This window comes from Triticum dicoccoides, chromosome 2A, assembly GCF_002162155.2.
Source record: "Triticum dicoccoides isolate Atlit2015 ecotype Zavitan chromosome 2A, WEW_v2.0, whole genome shotgun sequence".
NCBI classification, from domain to species: Eukaryota; Viridiplantae; Streptophyta; class Magnoliopsida; order Poales; family Poaceae; genus Triticum; species Triticum dicoccoides.
Genome location: NC_041382.1, coordinates 724,594,246 through 724,613,980, shown reverse-complemented (window position 1 = coordinate 724,613,980; position 19,735 = coordinate 724,594,246). Strand labels below are relative to the sequence as shown.

The window sequence follows — 19,735 nt, the reverse complement described above, 5'->3', positions numbered from 1 at the left end:
GGCCGGGGGCCGGGGCGTGGGGCGGGAGGTGGCGGGGAACGGCGGATCCGGCAGTGGGGAGTGTGGCGCAGGGGCGGGACGACGGCGGCGTCGAGGGAAGGCGGGGGGCCGGCCAAATTGGCGGCGGGCGACGGCCGGCGGCTTGGGAGGGAGGAGGCGGGAGGTTGGGGACGGGAAACTTCCCTCCCACGCAACGGGGGAAGGGAGTGCGGGCTGGGGTCGAGCGCCCCCCTCCAACCCTCACTTCTACAGTTTGAAATTGGGTTTGAGGGTTGGACCTGTTGGAAATATGCCCTAGAGGCAATAATAAATTGGTTATTATTATATTTCCGTGTTCATGATAATCATTTATTATCCATGCCAGAATTGTATTGATAGGAAACTCAGATACCTGTGTGGATACATAGACAACACCATGTCCCTAGTAAGCCTCTAGTTGACTAGCTCGTTGATCAATAGATGGTTACGGTTTCCTGACATGGACGTTGGATGTCATTGATAATGGGATCACATCATTAGGAGAATGATGTGATGGACAAAACCCAATCCTAAGCCTAGCACAAAGATCGTGTAGTTCATATGCTAAAGCTTTTCTAATGTCAAGTACCATTTCCTTAGACCATGAGATTGTGCAACTCCCGGATATCGTAGGAGTGCTTTGGGTGTGCCAAACGTCACAACGTGACTGGGTGGCTATAAAGGTACACTACAGGTATCTCCAAAAGTGTCTGTTGGGTTGGCACGAACCGAGACTGGGATTTGTCACTCCGTGTAAACGGAGAGGTATCTCTAGGCCCACTCGGTAGGACATCATCATAATGTGCACAATGTGATCAAGGAGTTGATCACGGGATGATGTGTTACGGAACGAGTAAAGAGACTTGCCGGTAACGAGATTGAACAAGGTATCGGGATACCGACGATCGAATCTCGGGCAAGTATCGTGCCGCTAGACAAAGGGAATTGTATACGGGATTGATTAAGTCCTTGACATCGTGGTTCATCCGATGAGATCATCGTGGAGCATGTGGGAGCCAACATGGGTATCCAGATCCCGATGTTGGTTATTGGCCGGAGAGTTGTCTCGGCCATGTCTGCATGACTCCCGAACCCGTAGGGTCTACACACTTAAGGTTCGATGACGCTAGGGTTATAGGGAAAGTATGTACGTGGTTACCGAATGTTGTTCGGAGTCCCAGATGAGACCCTGGATGTTACGAGGAGTTCTGGAATAGTCCGGAGGTAAAGATTGATATATAGGAAGTATGGTTTTGGCCACCGGAAGTGTTCCGGGCATCACCGGTAGTGTACTGGGACCACCGGAGGGGTCCAAGGGTCCACCGAAAGGGGCCACGGGCCCCGGAGGCATACATGGGCCAAGTGTGAGAAGGGACCAGCCCCTAGGTGGGCTGAGGCGCCTCCCCACCAAGGCCCATGCGCCTAGAGAGGAGAGGGGGCAAACCCTAAGGGCAGATGGGCCCTAAGGCCCATGCCTGGTGCGCCTTCCTCTCCCCCTCCACTTGGCCGCCACCCCAGATGGGATTGGGGCTGCCGCCACCCCTAGGGTGGAAACCCTAGGTGGGGATGCAGCCCTCCCTCTCCCCTATATATAGTGGAGGCAAAGGGGCAGCCCAACACACATGAAGTTCCTCCCTGTTGGCGCAACCCTACCCCTCTCCCTCCTCGTCTCTCGTAGTGCTTGGTGAAGCCCTGCTGGAGTCCCGCACTCCTCCACCACCACCACGCCGTCGTGCTGCTACTGGATGGAGTCTTCCCCAACCTCTCCTTCTCCCCTTGCTGGATCAAGGCGTAGGAGACGTCACCGGGCTGTACGTGTGTTGAACACGGAGGTGCCGTCCGTTCGACACTAGGATCAATGGTGATTTGGATCACGACGAGTACGACTCCATCAACCCCGTTCACTTGAACGCTTCCGCTTAACGATCTACAAGGGTATGTAGATGCACTCTCCTTCCCCTCGTTGCTAGATTACTCCATAGATTGATCTTGGTGATGCATAGAAAATTTTAAAATTCTGCTACGATCCCCAACAGTGGCATCATGAGCTAGGTCTATGCGTAGTTTCTATGCACGAGTAGAACACAAAGCAGTTGTGGGCGTCGATTTTGTCAATTTACTTGCCGTTACTAGTCTTATCTTCATTCGGCGGCATCGTGGTGAAGCGGCCTGGACCGACCTTACACGTACTCTTACGTGAGACTGGTTCCACCGACTGACATGCACTAGTTGCATAAGGTGGCTAGCAGGTGTCTGTCTCTCCCAGTTTAGTCGGATCGGATTCAATGAAAAGGGTCCTTATGAAGGGTAAATAGAAATTGGCATATCACGTTGTGGTTTTCGCGTAGGTAAGAAACGTTCTTGCTAGAAACCTATAGCAGCCACGTAAAAAACTTGCAACAACAATTAGAGGACGTCTAACTTGTTTTTGCAGCATATGCCTTGTGATGTGATATGGCCAAAAGGATGTGATGAATGATATATGTGATGCATGAGATTGATCATGTTCTTGTAATAGGAATCACGACTTGCATGTCGATGAGTATGATAACCGGCAGGAGCCATAGGAGTTGTCTTAATTTATTTATGACCTGCGTGTCAACTTAAACGTCATGTAATTACTTTACTTTATTGCTAAAGCGTTAGCCATAGTAGTAGAAGTAATAGATGACGAGACAACTTCAAGAAGACACGATGATGGAGATCATGATGATGGAGATCATGGTGTCATGCCGGTGACAACGATGATCATGGAGCCCCGAAGATGGAGATCAAGAGGAGCAAAATGATATTGGCCATATCATTTCACTATTTGATTGCCTGTGATGTTTATCATGTTTTACATCTTATTGGCTTAGAACGACGGTAGCTTAAATAAGATGATCCCTCACTAAAATTTCAAGAAAGGTGTTCCCCCTAACTGTGCACCGCTGCGAAGGTTCGTTGTTTCGAAGCACCACGTGATGATCGGGTGTGATAGATTCTAACGTTCGAATACAACGGGTGTAAGCCAGATTTACACAGCAAAAACACTTAGGTTGACTTGACGAGCCTAGCATGTACAGACATGGCCTCGGAACACGGAAGACCGAAAGGTCGAGCATGAGTCGTATAGAAGATACGATCAACATGAAGATGTTCACCGATGTTGACTAGTCCGTCTCACGTGATGATCAGACACGGCCTAGTTGACTCGGATCATGTTTCACTTAGATGACTAGAGGGATGTCTATCTGAGTGGGAGTTCATTAAATAATTTAATTAGATGAACTTAATTATCATGAACATAGTCTAAATTATCTTTGCAAATATGTTGTAGATGTAATAGCTCACGTTGAAGCTCCCTGTTTCAACATGTTCCTAGAGAAAAGATTAAGTTGAAAGATATTGTAAGCAATGATGCGGACTAGGTCCGTAGTCCGAGGAGTGTCCTCACTGCTACACAGAAGGCTTGCGTCTTTGATGCACCACTCGATGTGCAAACCCCTACAACGTCATCTGTGGATGTTGTGAACACCTGACAGACACATCCTGATGACTACTTGATAGTTTAGTGCACCATACTTTACGGCTTAGAATCGGGATTCCAATGAAGTTTTTTTGAACTCCATAAGACATATGAGATGTTCCAAGAGCTGAAATTGGGATTTCAGGCTCATGCCCGTGTTGAGAGGTATGAGACCTCTGACAAGTTCTTTTGCCAACAAGATGGAGGAGAATAGCTCAGCTAGTGAGCATGTGCTCAGAATGTCTGGGTGATACAATCACTTAAATCAAGTGGGAGTTAAACTTCCAGATAAGATAGTGATTGATAGAGTTCTCTAGCCACTATCACTAAGCTACTAGATCTTCGTGATGAACTATGACATGCAAGGGATGGAGTTGATCCCGGAGCTGTTCGCGGTGCTTAAGACCGCAAAAGGTAGAAATCAAGAAGGAGCATCAAGTGTTGATGGTTTGACAAGACCACTGGTTTCAAGAAGGGCAAGGGCTAGAAGGGAAACTTCATGGATGGCAAACTAGTTGCCGCTCTAGTGAAGGAACCCAAGGTTGAACCCAAACCCGAGACTAAGTGCTTCTATTATAAGGGGAACGGTCACTGGTAGCGGAATTACCCCAAATGCATGGTAGATAAGAAGGCTGGCAACTTCAACAAAATTTATACGTGTTATTAGTGTGTACCTCACTAGTACTCCTGGTAGCACCTGGGTATTGGATACCGGTTCAGTTGCTATTATTGGTGACTTGAAGCAAAAGCTGCGGACTAAACGGAGACTGGCTAAGGGCGAGGTGACGATGTGTGTTGAAAGTGTTTCCAAAGTTGATGAGATCACCATCACACGCTCCATCTGCCTTCGGGATTAGTATTGAACCTAGATAAATGTTATCAGGTGTCTGCGTTGAGCATGAATATGATTAGATCATTTTCATTGCAATACGGTCATTCATTTAAGTTAGAGAATAATGGTTATTCTGTTTACATGAATGATACCTTTCATGGTCATGCACCCTATGTGAATGGTTCATTGAATCTCGGTCGTGGTAATACACATGTTCACGCCAAAAGATGTAGAGTTAATAATGATAGTACCACTTTCTCGTGGCACTGCGCTTAGGTCATATTGGCGTAAGATGCATGAAGAAACTCCATGTCGATGGATGTTTGGAGTCACTTGATTTTGAATCGCTTGACACATGCAAGCCATGCCTCATGGGCAGGATGACTAAGACCCCACTTTTAGGTACAATGAAACGGGCAAGTGACTTGTTGGAAATCATACATGCTGATGCGTGTGATCCAATGAGAATTGAAGCGTGCGGTGGATATCGCTATTTTCTCATCTTCACTGACGATTTGAGTAGATATAGGTATATTTACTTAATGAAGCACAAGTCTGAAACGTTTGAAAAGTTCAAGCGATTTCAGAGTGAAGTTAAGAATCATCATAAAAAGAAGATCAAAATTCCTATGATCTGATCAATGAGAATATCAGAGTTATGAGTTTGGCAAACACTTAAGACATTGTGGAATTGTTTCACAGTTGAAGCCACCTGGAACACCACTAGGTTATGGTGTGTTCGGACGTCATAATCGAACCCTATGAGATATGGTGCGATCTATGATGTCTCTTACCAACCTACCGTTTTCATTTTGAGGTTATGCGTTAGAGACAGCTGCATTCACTTTAGATAGGACACCATATACGTCTGTTGATACGACATCGTATGAACATTGGGTTGGCAAGAAACCAAAGTTGTCGCTTCTTAATGTTTGGGGCTGCGATGCTTAAGGCTTCAGCCGGAGAAGCTCGAACCCAAAGTGGACAAACACATCTTCATAGGATACCCAAAGGTGACAGTTGGGTATACCTTCTATCTCAGATCCGAGGGCAAATTGTTTGTCACTAAGAACGGGTCCTTTCTCGAAAAGGAGTTTCTCTCGAAAGAATTGAGTGGGAGGAAGATAGAAGTTGATGAGGTTGTCGAACCTTTACTTCAACCAGAGAGTGATGCCACACAGAAAGATGTTTTCTGTGGAGCCTACGTCTGTTGAATAGGAAGTTAATGATAGTGATCATGAAGCTTCAGATCAAGTTGCTATCGAACCTCGTAGGTCGACAAGGATATGTACTACTCCTGAGTGGTACGGTAATCCTGTCTTAGATATCATGTTGTTAGACAACAATGAACCTACGAGCTATGAAGAAGCGATGGTGGGCCCGTATTTCGACAAATGGTTAGAAGCCATGAAATCCGAGATAGGATCCATGTATCAGAACAAAGTATGGACTTTGGTGGACTTGCCCGATGATCGGCAAGCCATTGAGATAAATGGATCTTTAAGAAGAAGACGGACGTGGGCGGTAATGTTACCGTCTATGAAGCTCGACTTGTGGGAAAGAGTCTTTTCACAAGTTCAAGGAGTCGACTACGATGAGAATTTCTCACCGTAGCGATGCTTAAGTCCGTCGGAATCATGTTAGCATTAGCTGTATTTTTCGATTATGAAATCTTACAGATGGATGTCAAAACAAGTTTTCTTACCAGTTTTCGTAAGAAAAGTTGTATGTGATACAATAAAAGGTTTTGTCGATCCTAAGGATGCTAAAAGGTATGCTGGCTCCAGCAATCCTTCTATGGACTAGAGCAAGCATCTCGGAATCGGAATATATGTTTTGATGGAGTGATCAAATCTTTTAAGTTTATACAAGGTTTGCTAGAAACTTGTATTTACAAGAAAGTGAGTGGGAGCACTACAACATTTCTGATAAGTATATGTGGATGACATATTGTTGATCCGAAATAATGTAGAATTTCTGGAAAGCATAAACGGTTGTTTGAAGAGTGTTTTTCAAAGGAAGACCTAGATAAAGCTGCTTACGTATTGGGCATCAAGATCTATAGAAATAGATCAAGACGCCTGATGATACTTTCAAAGAACGCACACCTTGACATGTTTTTGAAGGAGTTCAAAATAGATCAGTCAAGGAAGGGGTTCTTACCTGAGTTGTAAGGTGTGAAGTTGAGTAAGACTTGAAGATTGACCATGGCAGAAGAAAGAGGAAGGACGAAAGGTCGTCCCCTATGCTTTTGTCATAGGCTCTATATGGTATGCCATGCTGAGTACCGCACCAGATGTGTGCCTTGCCACATGTCTGGCAAGAGGGTACAAAGGTGATCTAGGAGTAGATCACCAGATAGCGGTCAAAATTATCCTTAGAGGAATAAGGAAATGTTTCTCGGTTATGGAGGTGATAAAGAGTTCGACATAAAGAATTACGTCGATGCAAGCTTAACACCTATCCGGATAGCTCTGAGTAGAGATACCGGATACGTATAATGGAGCAATAATTTGGAATAACTCCAAGTGGAACGTGGTAGCAGCATCTACGATATAAAGTTTTGCGAAATACATAGGGATCTGAATATGGCAAGATCCGTTGACTACAACCTCTCTCACAAGCATAACATGATCAAATCCAGAACTCTTTGAGTGTTTATCACATAGTGATGTGAACTAGATCATTGAGTCTAGTAGACTCTTGGATGTTGGTCACATGGCGATGTGACCTGTGAGTGTTAATCACATGGCGATGTGAACTAGATTATTGACTCTAGTGCAAGTGGGAGACTGTTAGAAATATGCCCTAGAGGCAATAATAAATTGGTTATTATTATATTTCCTTGTTCATGATAATCGTTTATTATCCATGCTAGAATTGTATTGATAGGAAACTCAGATACATGTGTGGATACATAGACAACACCATGTCCCTAGTAAGCCTCTAGTTGACTAGCTCGTTGATCAATAGATGGTTACGGTTTCCTGACCATGGACGTTGGATGTCATTGATAACGGGATCACATCATTAGGAGAATGATGTGATGGACAAGACCCAATCCTAAGCCAAGCACAAAGATCGTGTAGTTCGTATGCTAAAGCTTTTCTAATGTCAAGTATCATTTCCTTAGACCATGAGATTGTGCAACTCCAGGATACCGCAGGAGTGCTTTGGGTGTGCCAAACATCACAACGTAACTGGGTGGCTATAAAGGTACACTATAGGTATTTCCGAAAGTGTCTGTTGGGTTGGCACGAATCGAGACTGGGATTTGTCACTCCGTGTAAACGGAGAGGTATCTCTGGGCCCACTCGGTAGGACATCATCATAATGTGCACAATGTGATCAAGGAGTTGATCATGGGATGATGTGTTACAGAACGAGTAAAGAGACTTGCCAGTAACGAGATTGAACAAGGTATCGGGATACCGACGATCGAATCTCGGGCAAGTATCGTACCGCTAGACAAAGGGAATTGTATACGGGATTGATTAAGTCCTTGACATCGTGGTTCATCCGATGAGATCATCGTGGAGCATGTGGGAGCCAACATGGGTATCCAGATCCCGATGTTGGTTATTGACCGGAGAGTTGTCTCGGCCATGTCTGCATGACTCCCGAATCCGTAGGGTCTACACACTTAAGGTTCGATGATGCTAGGGTTATAGGGAAAGTATGTACGCAGTTACCGAATGTTGTTCGGAGTCTCGGATGAGATCCCGGACGTCGCGAGGAGTTCCGGAATAGTCCAGAGGTAAATATTGATATATAGGAAGTATGGTTTTGGCCACCGGAAGTGTTCCGGGCATCACCGGTAGTGTACCGGGACCACCGAAGGGGTCCGGGGGTCCACCGGGAGGGGCCACGGGCCCCGGAGGCATACATGGGCCAAGTGTGAGAAGGGACCAGCCCCTAGGTGGGCTGGGGCGCCTCCCCACCAAGGCCCATGCGCCTGGAGAGGAGAGGGAGCAAACCCTACGGGCAGATGGGCCCTAAGGCCCATGCCTGGTGCGCCTCCCTCTCCCCCTCCACTTGGCCGCCACCCCAGATGGGATTGGGGCTGCCGCCACCCCTAGGGTGGAAATCCTAGGTGGGGGCGCAGCCCTCCCTCTCCCCCTATATATAGTGGAGGCAAAGGGGCAGCCCAACACACATGAAGTTCCTCCCTGTTGGCGCAACCCTACCCCTCTCCCTCCTCGTCTCTCGTAGTGCTTGGCGAAGCCCTGTTGGAGTTCCGCGCTCCTCCACCACCACCATGCCGTCGTGCTGCTGCTGGATGGAGTCTTCCCCAACCTCTCCTTCTCCCCTTGCTGGATCAAGGCGTAGGAGACGTCACCGGGCTGTACGTGTGTTGAACACGGAGGTGCCGTCCGTTCGGCACTAGGATCATCAGTGATTTGGATCACGACGAGTACGACTCCATCAACCCCGTTCACTTGAACGCTTCCGCTTAACGATCTACAAGGGTATGTAGATGCACTCTCCTTCCCTCGTTGCTAGATTACTCCATAGATTGATCTTGGTGATGCGTAGAAAATTTTAATATTCTGCTACGATCCCCCACGGACCCTTACTTTTTTTGAGGGTTTGAGAGTTTAGGGGTTCTAGTCTTTGCGTTTCTTTGTTGCAACCCGGAAAAAAGCGGTTATTTTTGAGGGTTTGAGGGTTTAGGGGTACTACTAGTAATGCTCTAAGCGGTGCAAAGGCCAAAAGAGGGAACATGGCCAAGCACTACTTTTTCTCATGTAAAAGCATTTACACATTGCACACGTCAAATCTACCTCAAACGTTTGGACGGACGGCTCAATCACTGATTGACAAAAAAAAACATACACCTTAAATCGGTCTCAAACACCCGGAATGGCCAACGCCCCTCATATCCATCCAAAATATGGGGTGGATACGGGATGGCCCCTCATATCCATCCCAGATTCTGACCGACACTCTCGTTGTCAACATGGCGACAATAGATGCGGCGAATGCGATAGCGCGCGCTGCCGCTGAGGAGGAAGCCATCCACATCCGCATCTTAAAGAAGCGGCAGCAGAGGAACACACACGCCCTCGTCCTAGAGCAGAATCGACTGTCTATGCCATGGTCAGACTCACGCCAAGGAGGAGAAGGAGGGGACAGATGGGTTAGACAGCTCCGGCTAAGAGCAAATCTGGCTTGATCCATACTGTGTTTTTGACAGCTACTTCCGCGAGAAGGACGACAAGGGCGTCAGCAAGGGTAGCTATTGATGATCTTCTCCATAGCTAGTGTGTAGGTAGAAAATGCCAATCTTGGTAGTTTGATGGCATGTTTAGATGTAGTAGCCGGACGATGTGTATTGCATGGGACACATTTATGTTGCATGACTTTGTATGGATTTGAGGTATGCTAATTGAGACGTTTGGTTGTGAGAGGAAAAAACTAAGATGTGACCGGTCAGTGTCCGTGGACGTGTCCGGGCGCGTCCGCGGGTGTTTGAGGGACCTGATTTGCGAAGTCTGGCCGTAGATGCTCTAAAGAAAATTAGCATACCTTGCAGATGCTCCTCCTTGCAACTTGTTATCAATGTTTGTCAGTACATGATGGGGTCATTACCTTGTAGATGACAAATATCCTCTATGGCTACATTTGTCAGAATAATCCATCGTCATCAAAGGGAACAAGAGATCTCACTTTGCAATGCGTCAAGAGAATGTGGAAAGAGCTTTTGGTGTGCTTTAGAAGCGCTTTGTCATTATTTGGGGCCGTGTCGAGTACTGGAATCCCAAGGTCCTATGGTAAATAATAGTACATGTTGCATCATGTTACATAACATGAGAGATCCACCTTCAATGGGAATCCTGTTGAGCCGGAGCACGATGCAGATAGGATACAGAGGTTCCTCGTAGCGCATCAAAGCATCAGAACCGAGAAGTTCATACGTAGCTCCAAAATGATTTTGTTGACTATATGTGGCTACTCCATAGCAGTTCGTATTTGTGCCTTTACCATGCTCATTACTTTATTTGAACCCTTTCGTGTGTTTAGCTTACACCTCCACGAATGTGATTTTCATCGTGAAGTTTTGCATGCGCGTGGAAAAAACATCTATGTTTCTTGCCAAAAAAGTTCAAAATTATTTTTTATTGCCATTTTTTGGAATATAATGTTTATTCGAGCTCATAAACTTGACAAGTAATTTGGCAGGTCCAGAAATTTGTGAGGTACTTTCACTTCCACACTTTGACCACCTTTTCCAGGCGAGGCAATATATGAGTTACTTCATGTCATCTACATTTTTGCACACATATTAAAACTTGTTCCAAAACAAGGTTCCGTTTATTTATTCCATCAGTCGATCGTAAACATGGAGTACACGACTTATGTAGAACAACGTGGCTTTTTATTGTCTTGGCACACTTGAGTCCATCTGCGTGCATTTGATCTCGTCATCCTCCCCGTGAGGTCAACACGCTCTTCCCTTGCACGGTAGGACGAGGTGGGGAGGGGGCGGAACTGCAGGGATGTTGGGCGCGTTGAGCAACACCTTCTCTTCCCTGATGCCATGGCTGGGTTTATGTTCCCCTGGCCAAGATGAAGATTAAGTTTCTTGCACCTCTTATCAATAGCAGCTAATTAACCAAGCTAAGTAATGTAGTATCTACTTATAAGGAGATGACTGACCGTCGGAAGGGCCGGAGACGCTCGTAACCAGTAGAGACGATGACGCAGTAGTCATTGGATCCGCCGTCGGGGTCGCCATGTGGACGAGCTGGCTCATGGCCAGGAGGACGACCGCCAGCTTCATCGCTGCTGCTCTTGTGCCCGCCATTTTCCTTCTCGGTTGGTTCTTGCAACTTGCAGGCGACAGAGGCGCCGCTACTTATACTAGTGGAGGGATCGGTAATCGCACCTAATTTGTTTTCTCTTCCAGAATAATCATAGCTATGCTTCAGAAGGCTACACCCGAGTCTCTCTCGATAGGTGGAATCAAAATCTAGTAGCCCGACGCGAGTGCTAAAACAGCATGTGCGGATGCTCCTTGCCGCACAAGTTATTTTGCCCCTGTTCAAGCAAGTGTTCACGCTTAATAAAAGTGTTCAATTGGTTTTAGGAACGTTCATATAATAGAAAACGTGTTCATGTATTTTTTTAAAGTACTGTCTAATCTTAAAAGAGTACACATTTTTTTAAATGTTCAGTTTGTTTAAAAATATATATTCATGCATTTTTTAAAAAGATCCAAATAATTAAAGCAAAAGTGTTTCACATATTCAAAAGGTGTAGGTGTAATCTTGAAATGTTCTCATGCATTCCCTAAAGTTTTCACATATTTTTTAAAAGTGTTCACGCATTTAAAATATATTTTTAAATTCGTAAAAAGGAACTATTATTTCTTCTAAAGAACAATAGCATAAAAATGTACCTTGGAGCCTTACCCTTTCCCCGTCCATGTAGAGAAAGGGCGACTTTTGGGCGACGCCGGGCAATCCACCTCGCCGCCGCCAAATCGGCGGGTTCCTCACCCTCTGGCAGCTGCTCCGGCAGCGGGAGGATGGGGCAACAACAACAACAACAACAACAACAACAACAACAACAAATCCAAGGCTTGTGTGGAGCAGCAGCGATGGCGCGCCGGCTATACGTCTTTGTCGTCGTCTTCGTCAATGGGGTGCTGGGGGCTTCAATGTAATTTTTTCTTGTCTCAGGACCTTTCTGTAAGAACCCTGTGCTAAATATCAACAGTTCTTTTCTTGCCAAAAAATAGCATAAAAATGCAAAACAAAAATAAACAAAAAATGTAAATGCAAAAGGACAAAAGTAGATCCTCCGGCTTTTGGGATGTGTCATTTTATTTATCACCTGCATGTAAACAATTTGTCACTTTATATATGAAGAATAAAGTCATATTGCTGTCAAAAAACATTTGTTTTGTCCGAGGACAAGAAACACATTGATTTGTTCTTAGGTTTTGTCTGATCGTGTAACGTTTCCATATTGTTTTTTCCCGTAAAAGGCTCCTTGCCCCGCTTTATTGATAAATCAACAACCATGATACAAGTCCAACCACAAACGAAAGTCTAAAAGAAGTCATGATACAAAAGAGAGAGAAGCTCACGATGTGGGCAACAACACAACACGCCCAAAATAAAAGATACAATCCTCAAGGGGGATAGGTGACCATGAGGAGACACGACACCAACTCCTTGTACTTTCTGGTCAGCTCGCCGACCGCCGATCTATCCCGACGACTATAGAGTGGTTTCCATAACTGCAAGAACCCACATAATTTATAAATAGCACCAGTGGCCATGACCGGTATACGTGCTCAATGACAAGCTTATTTCTAATACACCAAAGGGACCATGCCAAGGCCCCTAAATTCACCTACATCACTCTGTGTGTCCGTCCGTATATGCATTGGCCGCCATCACTGAACTGGAAGTTAGAGCAACTCTGACAAAGTTGCCGATCGCTATATTGCGTATGAAGCATGTTCAATATTTTTGGAGGCTGGACAAACGAGTGCAAATCAAGAGTCACTATATCTCAGCTTTCATATTTTTCTTACATATGTGATCCATGTGTCACTGGCTACATACCAATTCTCAAATTTCCGAGCTTCTACTTCGCTTCATCATCAACAAGCGGCAGCGAATGAGCTCGACCCCGTCGGTCATGGACGTGGCGGGGACAAGGACAACCACGAGCACGACGATGGTGTGAGGAAAACCATGATGACGATAATTTGGGAGGCGAGGTGCCGATTCTGGCGACAGCGATTCTCGAAACTATGTTAGGCATCTGACATCCACTGTTTTTAGTGAATGTCCCACCTAATGCATACTATACTTTTGAACAACAACAACAACAACAACAACAACAACAACAACAACAACAATCTCACTCCTCTAAATCGCCGACGAGGGCGGCGCCTCTTCTCCTTCAAGAGCGGCACCTAGTAAGGCCGTCGGGGGAGGTGTAAGCTATGGGCCGCATGGAGGAAGTAGAGGTTGTGGACGGAAGTGAGGGAAGTGGATGTTGTGGCCGGTGGGATATTAGCTACAGAAGACATGACGATGTCCTTTTTATAACCGTGTGTGATAGGGGGCGGAAAAACAGGCGCATAATAGTAGAAGAAAAATTTGGGGAAAACCAGGCGAGAAATGGCCACAAGCATTTGACACATGGACGGCCGCCGTTAATTGACATGCAGGAAAAGAGAGGAGTCGCACGGGAAGCTGGGGAGAAAGGTGAAATTTCCCTCTCTCACGAACAGTTGATGGATGGAGCTTAGAGGGTCACAAGGAAGGAGACGACAACCTAGGAAATTGCACGAATCACAAACTATTGTAGTTGATTTTGTGTAGAACACCTATCGTCCAGGTTTGTTGCACAAAATATCACCCATTGGTGTAATCCGTTGCAGTAAGCTCCAATGCATCATTTGACTATTTTAACATGATTCCTAATTAGTGGACTCTGTTTGTAAGGGCAGACGTAATAAAGAAAAACCATATGGCATTAGCGGGCCAAGAAAAACTGCTAATATCCGCAATTTTAGTCGCCCGTTACAACTTATTTTAAACTTAACATTTAAAACAAATCCAAAAACCAGGAAATCATACATATATCTAGTACTGATTTGATAACTATTTAGCTTACTTTCACGTGTTTTAGAGATATTGGCAGTTTGCTGACACAATTGATTTTTGTTCAGTATTCAATGTTTTCAAGAAAAACAGAAAAAGCCATCAAATAATATGTGAACCAAGTTTTGATTTGGTGACTCATTTTGAGCGTAGTTTTGAGAGATATTAGACTTGTTTTCGGTCCATGCCGACTAACTTTGCATGTTTTTTTTTTTGCCACATGTACACAAGCAGAATCCATGTGTTAGAGACCATGTGGACAGAATCAAATTATGTATTAGACCTAGCTACAACAGATTATTACATGTTCTGTGCAAATTTGACCCCAAATATTTGATGGTTTGTGCAATTTTCTCGACGACGGCTTCGATCAGAAGACCACCCGCAGGCTGTCTCTGCCTGATTTGTTTACTCTGCTTCTCTGGTCCTCCCCATGCAGTCTAGCAGTGGAACAGAGCAACCGCTTGACCTTTCCATTCCAGGTCCGGACGAACCTCCGTTCTGTCTCCGGTTGTCAGGCAGGCAGGCCGCAGGCCGCGTTGCCGTTTGCTGAAGGCACGCTACCTGCTCGACGGTTGGCACTGCGCACTAGTATTGGCATACGATTTCTCCTCTGTTTCTTGCACGACACAGCTTCAGTTGGGCTGACAAAAGCTTCTTCGACCATGTATCTCCCTTTTCAACTTATGTAGAAGTCCCACACTGCTACTAGAGTTCATAAACTTGACAAGTAATTTTTCGCAGGTCTGGAAACTGGTTTAGTAGTTTCAAATCCACAATTTGAACACTTGTTGCAGGCGAACGAAATATAAAAAAGAGTGCTCTTATTTTATTCCATCAGTCGATCATAACGATCGAGGACAATACAGAGGAAGCTAGGGACATTTTTATTGCCTTCGTCACTTCGAGCTCCAGCTGCACTTCACTTGGTGCTCCACATGAGGTGAGGTTAGCACTTAGCAGGTTCTTCCCTTGCACGGTAGGATGAGGTGGGGAGGAGGCGGAGGGACAGGGATGCTTGGCTTGGCCGCATCCAGCAGCACCTTCTCTGCCCTGATGCCAGGGCTGGGTTTAGAAATGACTCCCCCTGGTCAAGACAAAAATTAACTATCTCAGTTTCTTGCACCTCTTATCAATAGCTAGCTAATCAACCAAGATAATTACTAGTAGTATCAACTTGAGAAGATGACTAAGACTGACCAGAAGGGTAAACGCTGGTAACCAGCAGAGACGATGCAGTCGTCGGATCCGCCGTTGGCGTCGCCATGTGGACGAGCTGGCTCATGGCCAGGAGGACGACCGCCAGCTTCATCACTGCTGCTCTTGTGCCCGCCATTTTCCTTCTCGTTTTCTTCTTGCAGTTGCAGGAGACTGAAGCTGCTACTTATATAGTGGAGGGATCGACAGTTCTACCTAAATTTTTTATTTTTCAGAACAATCATAGTAAGTTACGAGTCTCTTTCTATTTCTATAGGTGGAATCAAAATCTAGTAGCCCGACACGAGTGCTAAAGCAGCATGTGCAGACGATGATCCTTGCCGGACTAGTTGTTTTTGCCCCTGTCCAGTAAGTGTTCAATCTTTTTTCAAAAACAGTAACTTGATTAAAAGGTGTTCACTTTTTTAAAATGTTAATACTATAATATAAAATACATTCATGTATTTTAAAGCATTTTTTATTTTAAAAAGTGTGCATATTTTCCAATGGTTCATGCATTTCTAAAAATATTCAAATGATTAAAATAATGTGTTTGCGCATATTCGAAAAATGTACGTGTAATCTTGAAATGTGTTAACGCTAGAGAATCTTGAAATGTGTAAATGTACGTGTAACTTGTAGCAAGTCTCTTTCGATAGGTGGAATCAAAATCTAGTAGCCTGCTACGAGGGCCGAAACAGAACATGCAGATGATAATAGTTTTGTCCAATGTTCGAGACTAGGAGACTTATGTTAGACTTTTTACTTATTAATAATTATGGCCGTATGCATCGTTTTGATACAGAGGTTGAGGCGAGCCCTCTTTTTTAAAAAAAAAAATTGTTTTGTCTAAGGATAACAAGCAAATCGATCGGTTAAGGACCAACTAAAGTTTGTCAGCCTTCGTCGACTGTCCATATGGACCATATTGTGGCCGCGAGCTCTGGTCTGGAAGTTACGGTGTAGTGTACTGGTGCTTCTGAACTCCGGTTTTGCACATGAAAACAAGAGGAATATGACAGAAAAAGCAAAATTTCCTCGCCTTTGCTTTATAAATCATATTTTTCTTTTCTTTGCTAAAATGGCATACCTTTGATTGTTTGTTAGACAAAATACTCCATTTTTCCTGTTTGGACCCACCTGTCATATCTGCGAACAATTTTGCCATGTGCTACGGCTCGGTCCGAATTATCAGAGACAGATGTCTTCGTACTCAGCTCATATGTGCAAACACGTAGTACCTGGGAAGTCCTATAGCGAGCAAAGCGTTTATGTTTTTTTTTTGACAACGATACATAGCTTTGTTCAAACATTATTCAAGATTGATAGTATTAGAGGTACAATGCTTCGTATCATAGCTTGTAACAGTAGAATAAAAAATAAAAATAAACGCAAAACAAAAATAGAAAAAATAAAGCAGGGGAAACCATCAAGAACCAAACACTAACAGTAAAGAATCAGGATTGTCGGGAAAAGGTAAAAGAAAACTATAGAAAACCGCCCGATTCAAACACGATGGAGCCACGTGCTACTGGACCGGCCCATGCCAGCTAATGTGTAGGTGATTGTGCAGTATGATATACTCCCTCCGGTTTTAAAATATAACGTGTATTAATTTTTGAGAAGTCAAACTTCTTTATCTTTGAGCAAGTTTATGAAGAAAATATCGGTATCCACAATACCAAGCCAAGATCATCATATTCATCTTGAAATATGTTTTCATATTTTATTTAATTGGTATTGTAGATTTGTTTTATAAAGTTGACCAGACATATCAAAGTTTGACTTTTATGAAAACTAATACACCTTATATTTGAAAATAAAGGAGGTGGCTTTACATGCCCCGGGAATGTATCCGGTGCATCCACACTTGTGGTGCTACCGGTGCACCGGATGCCATAGAATGTTTTAAAAAATTGGAAAAACATCTAGCACGTTAACGCTGCATCAATGTATGATGTCACAAAATTTCGTATAAAAATTTGGAATATTTTTTGAGATACAAAAATGATAAATTTGACACCAGTGTGATAATGGGCCAAATCTAAACCCCAAGTTATATTACGTACTATTTAGTGTTGAATTTTTCATTTTTTGTTTGTTGAGTTATGTTTTGAATTTTGACTTGAAATTTTGTGACAACCTACATTGGTGTTGTGTGAGTGTGCTGAATTTTTTTCCAATTTTTTAAAACATTTTAAAAGCACAATGCGAGTTCGGTGCGCCGGTAGCACCACAAGCTCTGGTGCACCAGATATTTTCCCTACATGCCCCGTCACCCACCATAAGCACCACTTGCAAAAAAATTCCTCAAATTAATCGTGCCCTTTTTCACAAACTATGAACTTTATTATTCTTCACAAATAGTGCAGTAACATAGGAAGATTTAAACTTGATATTTCTAATGACCTCTCTTCACCGAACAGCCAAGGAAAGAACAGAGGGAATGAAGTTGAGTTGCTATGTATCCCTGCATCTTCATATTCTACTCCAAACGGGTCGAGCCCAATTGGCGATTGATGGGCCGAATTGGTTGGAATAAAAATCGTAAACAGATGAGCCTGGTTTGCAATATAGATGGGTTTCAATAGCAAGTATAACTAATGACTAGAGAATGTTAATTTTATCTTCTTTGATGCCACAATAATAAAATGGTGCATATAATTTCAAACACAATCCTCCCTTGTTTTATTTATAACGAAGGAGCTAAAGTTTTTACCATACATGGTTAGTCAAACCTAAGACTACCACCAAATTCATAAATTTGGGAATCACACATAATTTTAAAACTACATGTATTTATAAACAATGGCCTCTCTTCTTTCTTTATAGGAATGGGTTAGAAATGTTGCCAGACGTGATTGCCCAAGACTATCTAATAACAAATGCATTTTATCTCAAAGCACAATGGTTATAAATGGGACTATGTGCCATTTGGCGGAACGAGTAATATAGTGTATTGTAATATGCGATATAGCCCCACGCACAACCCTGGGTGGATCACTCCTTCAACCTAGACAACAAAATAGAACAATAACAGCTTAGCCCACGTGAAAAAAGGCACATATCTTGAAGCATTACATCCAACGACAAGGAAGTTGAGTGAGCCATCGCTAAAAAAAATTAGAAAAATAAATAAAATTACATTTTTCAAGTCATTGGAAACATTTTAGTTACGTTGGGAAAAAACACCTATTGATAGAAGCACGTATGATTGTGTTAGAAACAAAAAATGATTAATTTAATTAAGTTTAGACTATTTAATCATATTTTGTGTTAGATTAGTAATTGTGTAAGTGCAATGCACGTTAATATTAAGCACGATATTAATTGTATTGCACATTGATATTAGGCAAGATATGGATTGCATGTTAATATTATGTAGGATATAATTACTTGGCTAGTTCTAGCGATGATATTAGACATGATATTAATTAGTGGTGGGTACCAAACATGTTGAGTTCTAGATATATTTAATGGTAAACATCTGAGCAACGGAGACCGTTGGAAAGATGTTGTTGAACAAGTGAGATTTGTTGGATACCTGCCCATAACTCACTCTTTTTTATATTCGTATAGATTAATAGAAATTCCATGCCCACCAAAAATATATTCAAGTCCTCCAGTTGGTCTTCCATGCCTCGATCTTTGAGTTCTTCCAGTCTTCGATCCTCCTTGAGTTTGCCTATTCAGATACAGTCGGGAGAGCTCCGGTGTAGATTCATGTTGTCTCCTTGGGGTAACAAGGTTAGGATTTCTCATTGTGCGTGCACGATGAGGAGATTTGGTGTGAGGTGCTTTAGATCGATTCAAGGGTTCGATTTCAGTGCGGCTCTGGAACACTGGTCCATAGGGGCACGTGCATGAAGACTAAGTTTTCATTGACAAGGTCAAGCTGCCCGGTAGGGGAGAGGCGACACCGGCATAGCGGTGGCTCCTCCTGGCAGCAGTAGTGACTGTTCGATGGTGCAGAGTCATTGATGTATTTTTTTATTATCTTTTAGGATCTTTGTAGTTCATTTGAACCTTTGCAATAGATTCAAATCTTTTCTGGATTATTTTCACAAAATAGAACAATTACGCAAAAAGGAAAAAAATAAATAAAGACTTTTTTTGAGCTTCAAAAGAGCTCACGATTGAGAAAAACAAGAAGAAAAACTCATGCGATACAACCCCAACCAACCGAAGAAAGCCCACCACACTCCGGTGAAGAAAAGCCCACCACACCATGGGCAGCGCTTTGTTGTTCTTTCATTTGTTTCTTTTTATTTATTTTTTACTTTGTTTATATTACGAAATATTCCAGACACATATATTTTTAAAACTAATTTAATTAAGCTTTAGATGTGCTCATCACACATTTTTAAAATTCATACAACATAGACAATTTTTTGCGCAATTTAAAAAATGTTTTTACCATTCAAAAAAACTATTTGCGATATTTTTAAAATGGCCATGTCTTTCAAAAAATGTTTGAGACATTTAGAAAAAGGTTAATATAATGTATAGAGAGTGATCACGTAATTTTGGAAAAATGTTTCATACCATTCA

At 43.4% G+C, this 19,735-nt stretch overlaps 1 protein-coding gene and 1 long non-coding RNA gene across 2 annotated transcripts; both read right to left on the bottom strand.

Annotated features, from left to right (window-relative positions):
* Positions 1-10,642: 10,642 nt before the first annotated feature.
* LOC119352086 lies at positions 10,643-11,189 on the bottom strand. Its single transcript, XR_005170110.1, has 2 exons — positions 11,019-11,189; positions 10,643-10,919 (listed from the first exon to the last, which is right to left on the bottom strand). It is a non-coding gene; the product is annotated as an uncharacterized LOC119352086 (long non-coding RNA).
* A 3,688-nt stretch (positions 11,190-14,877) lies between these two features.
* On the bottom strand, positions 14,878-15,340 carry LOC119352085. The gene is made up of 2 exons (XM_037618822.1): positions 15,188-15,340; positions 14,878-15,074 (listed from the first exon to the last, which is right to left on the bottom strand). Exons 1-2 carry the CDS (start codon positions 15,321-15,323, stop codon positions 14,944-14,946), a joined length of 267 nt encoding a protein of 88 aa, XP_037474719.1. The 5' UTR covers positions 15,324-15,340; the 3' UTR covers positions 14,878-14,943.
* Between the last annotated feature and the right edge of the window lie 4,395 nt (positions 15,341-19,735).

Excerpts from the sequence above, each read along its gene's own strand:
- LOC119352085 (XM_037618822.1), bottom strand. The coding sequence starts at position 15,323 with ATGGCGGGCACAAGAGCAGCAGTGATGAAGCTGGCGGTCGTCCTCCTG. Across the intron at positions 15,075-15,187 it reads TACCAGCGTTTACCCTTCTG|GGGGAGTCATTTCTAAACCC; the intron begins GTCAGTCTTAGT and ends TGTCTTGACCAG.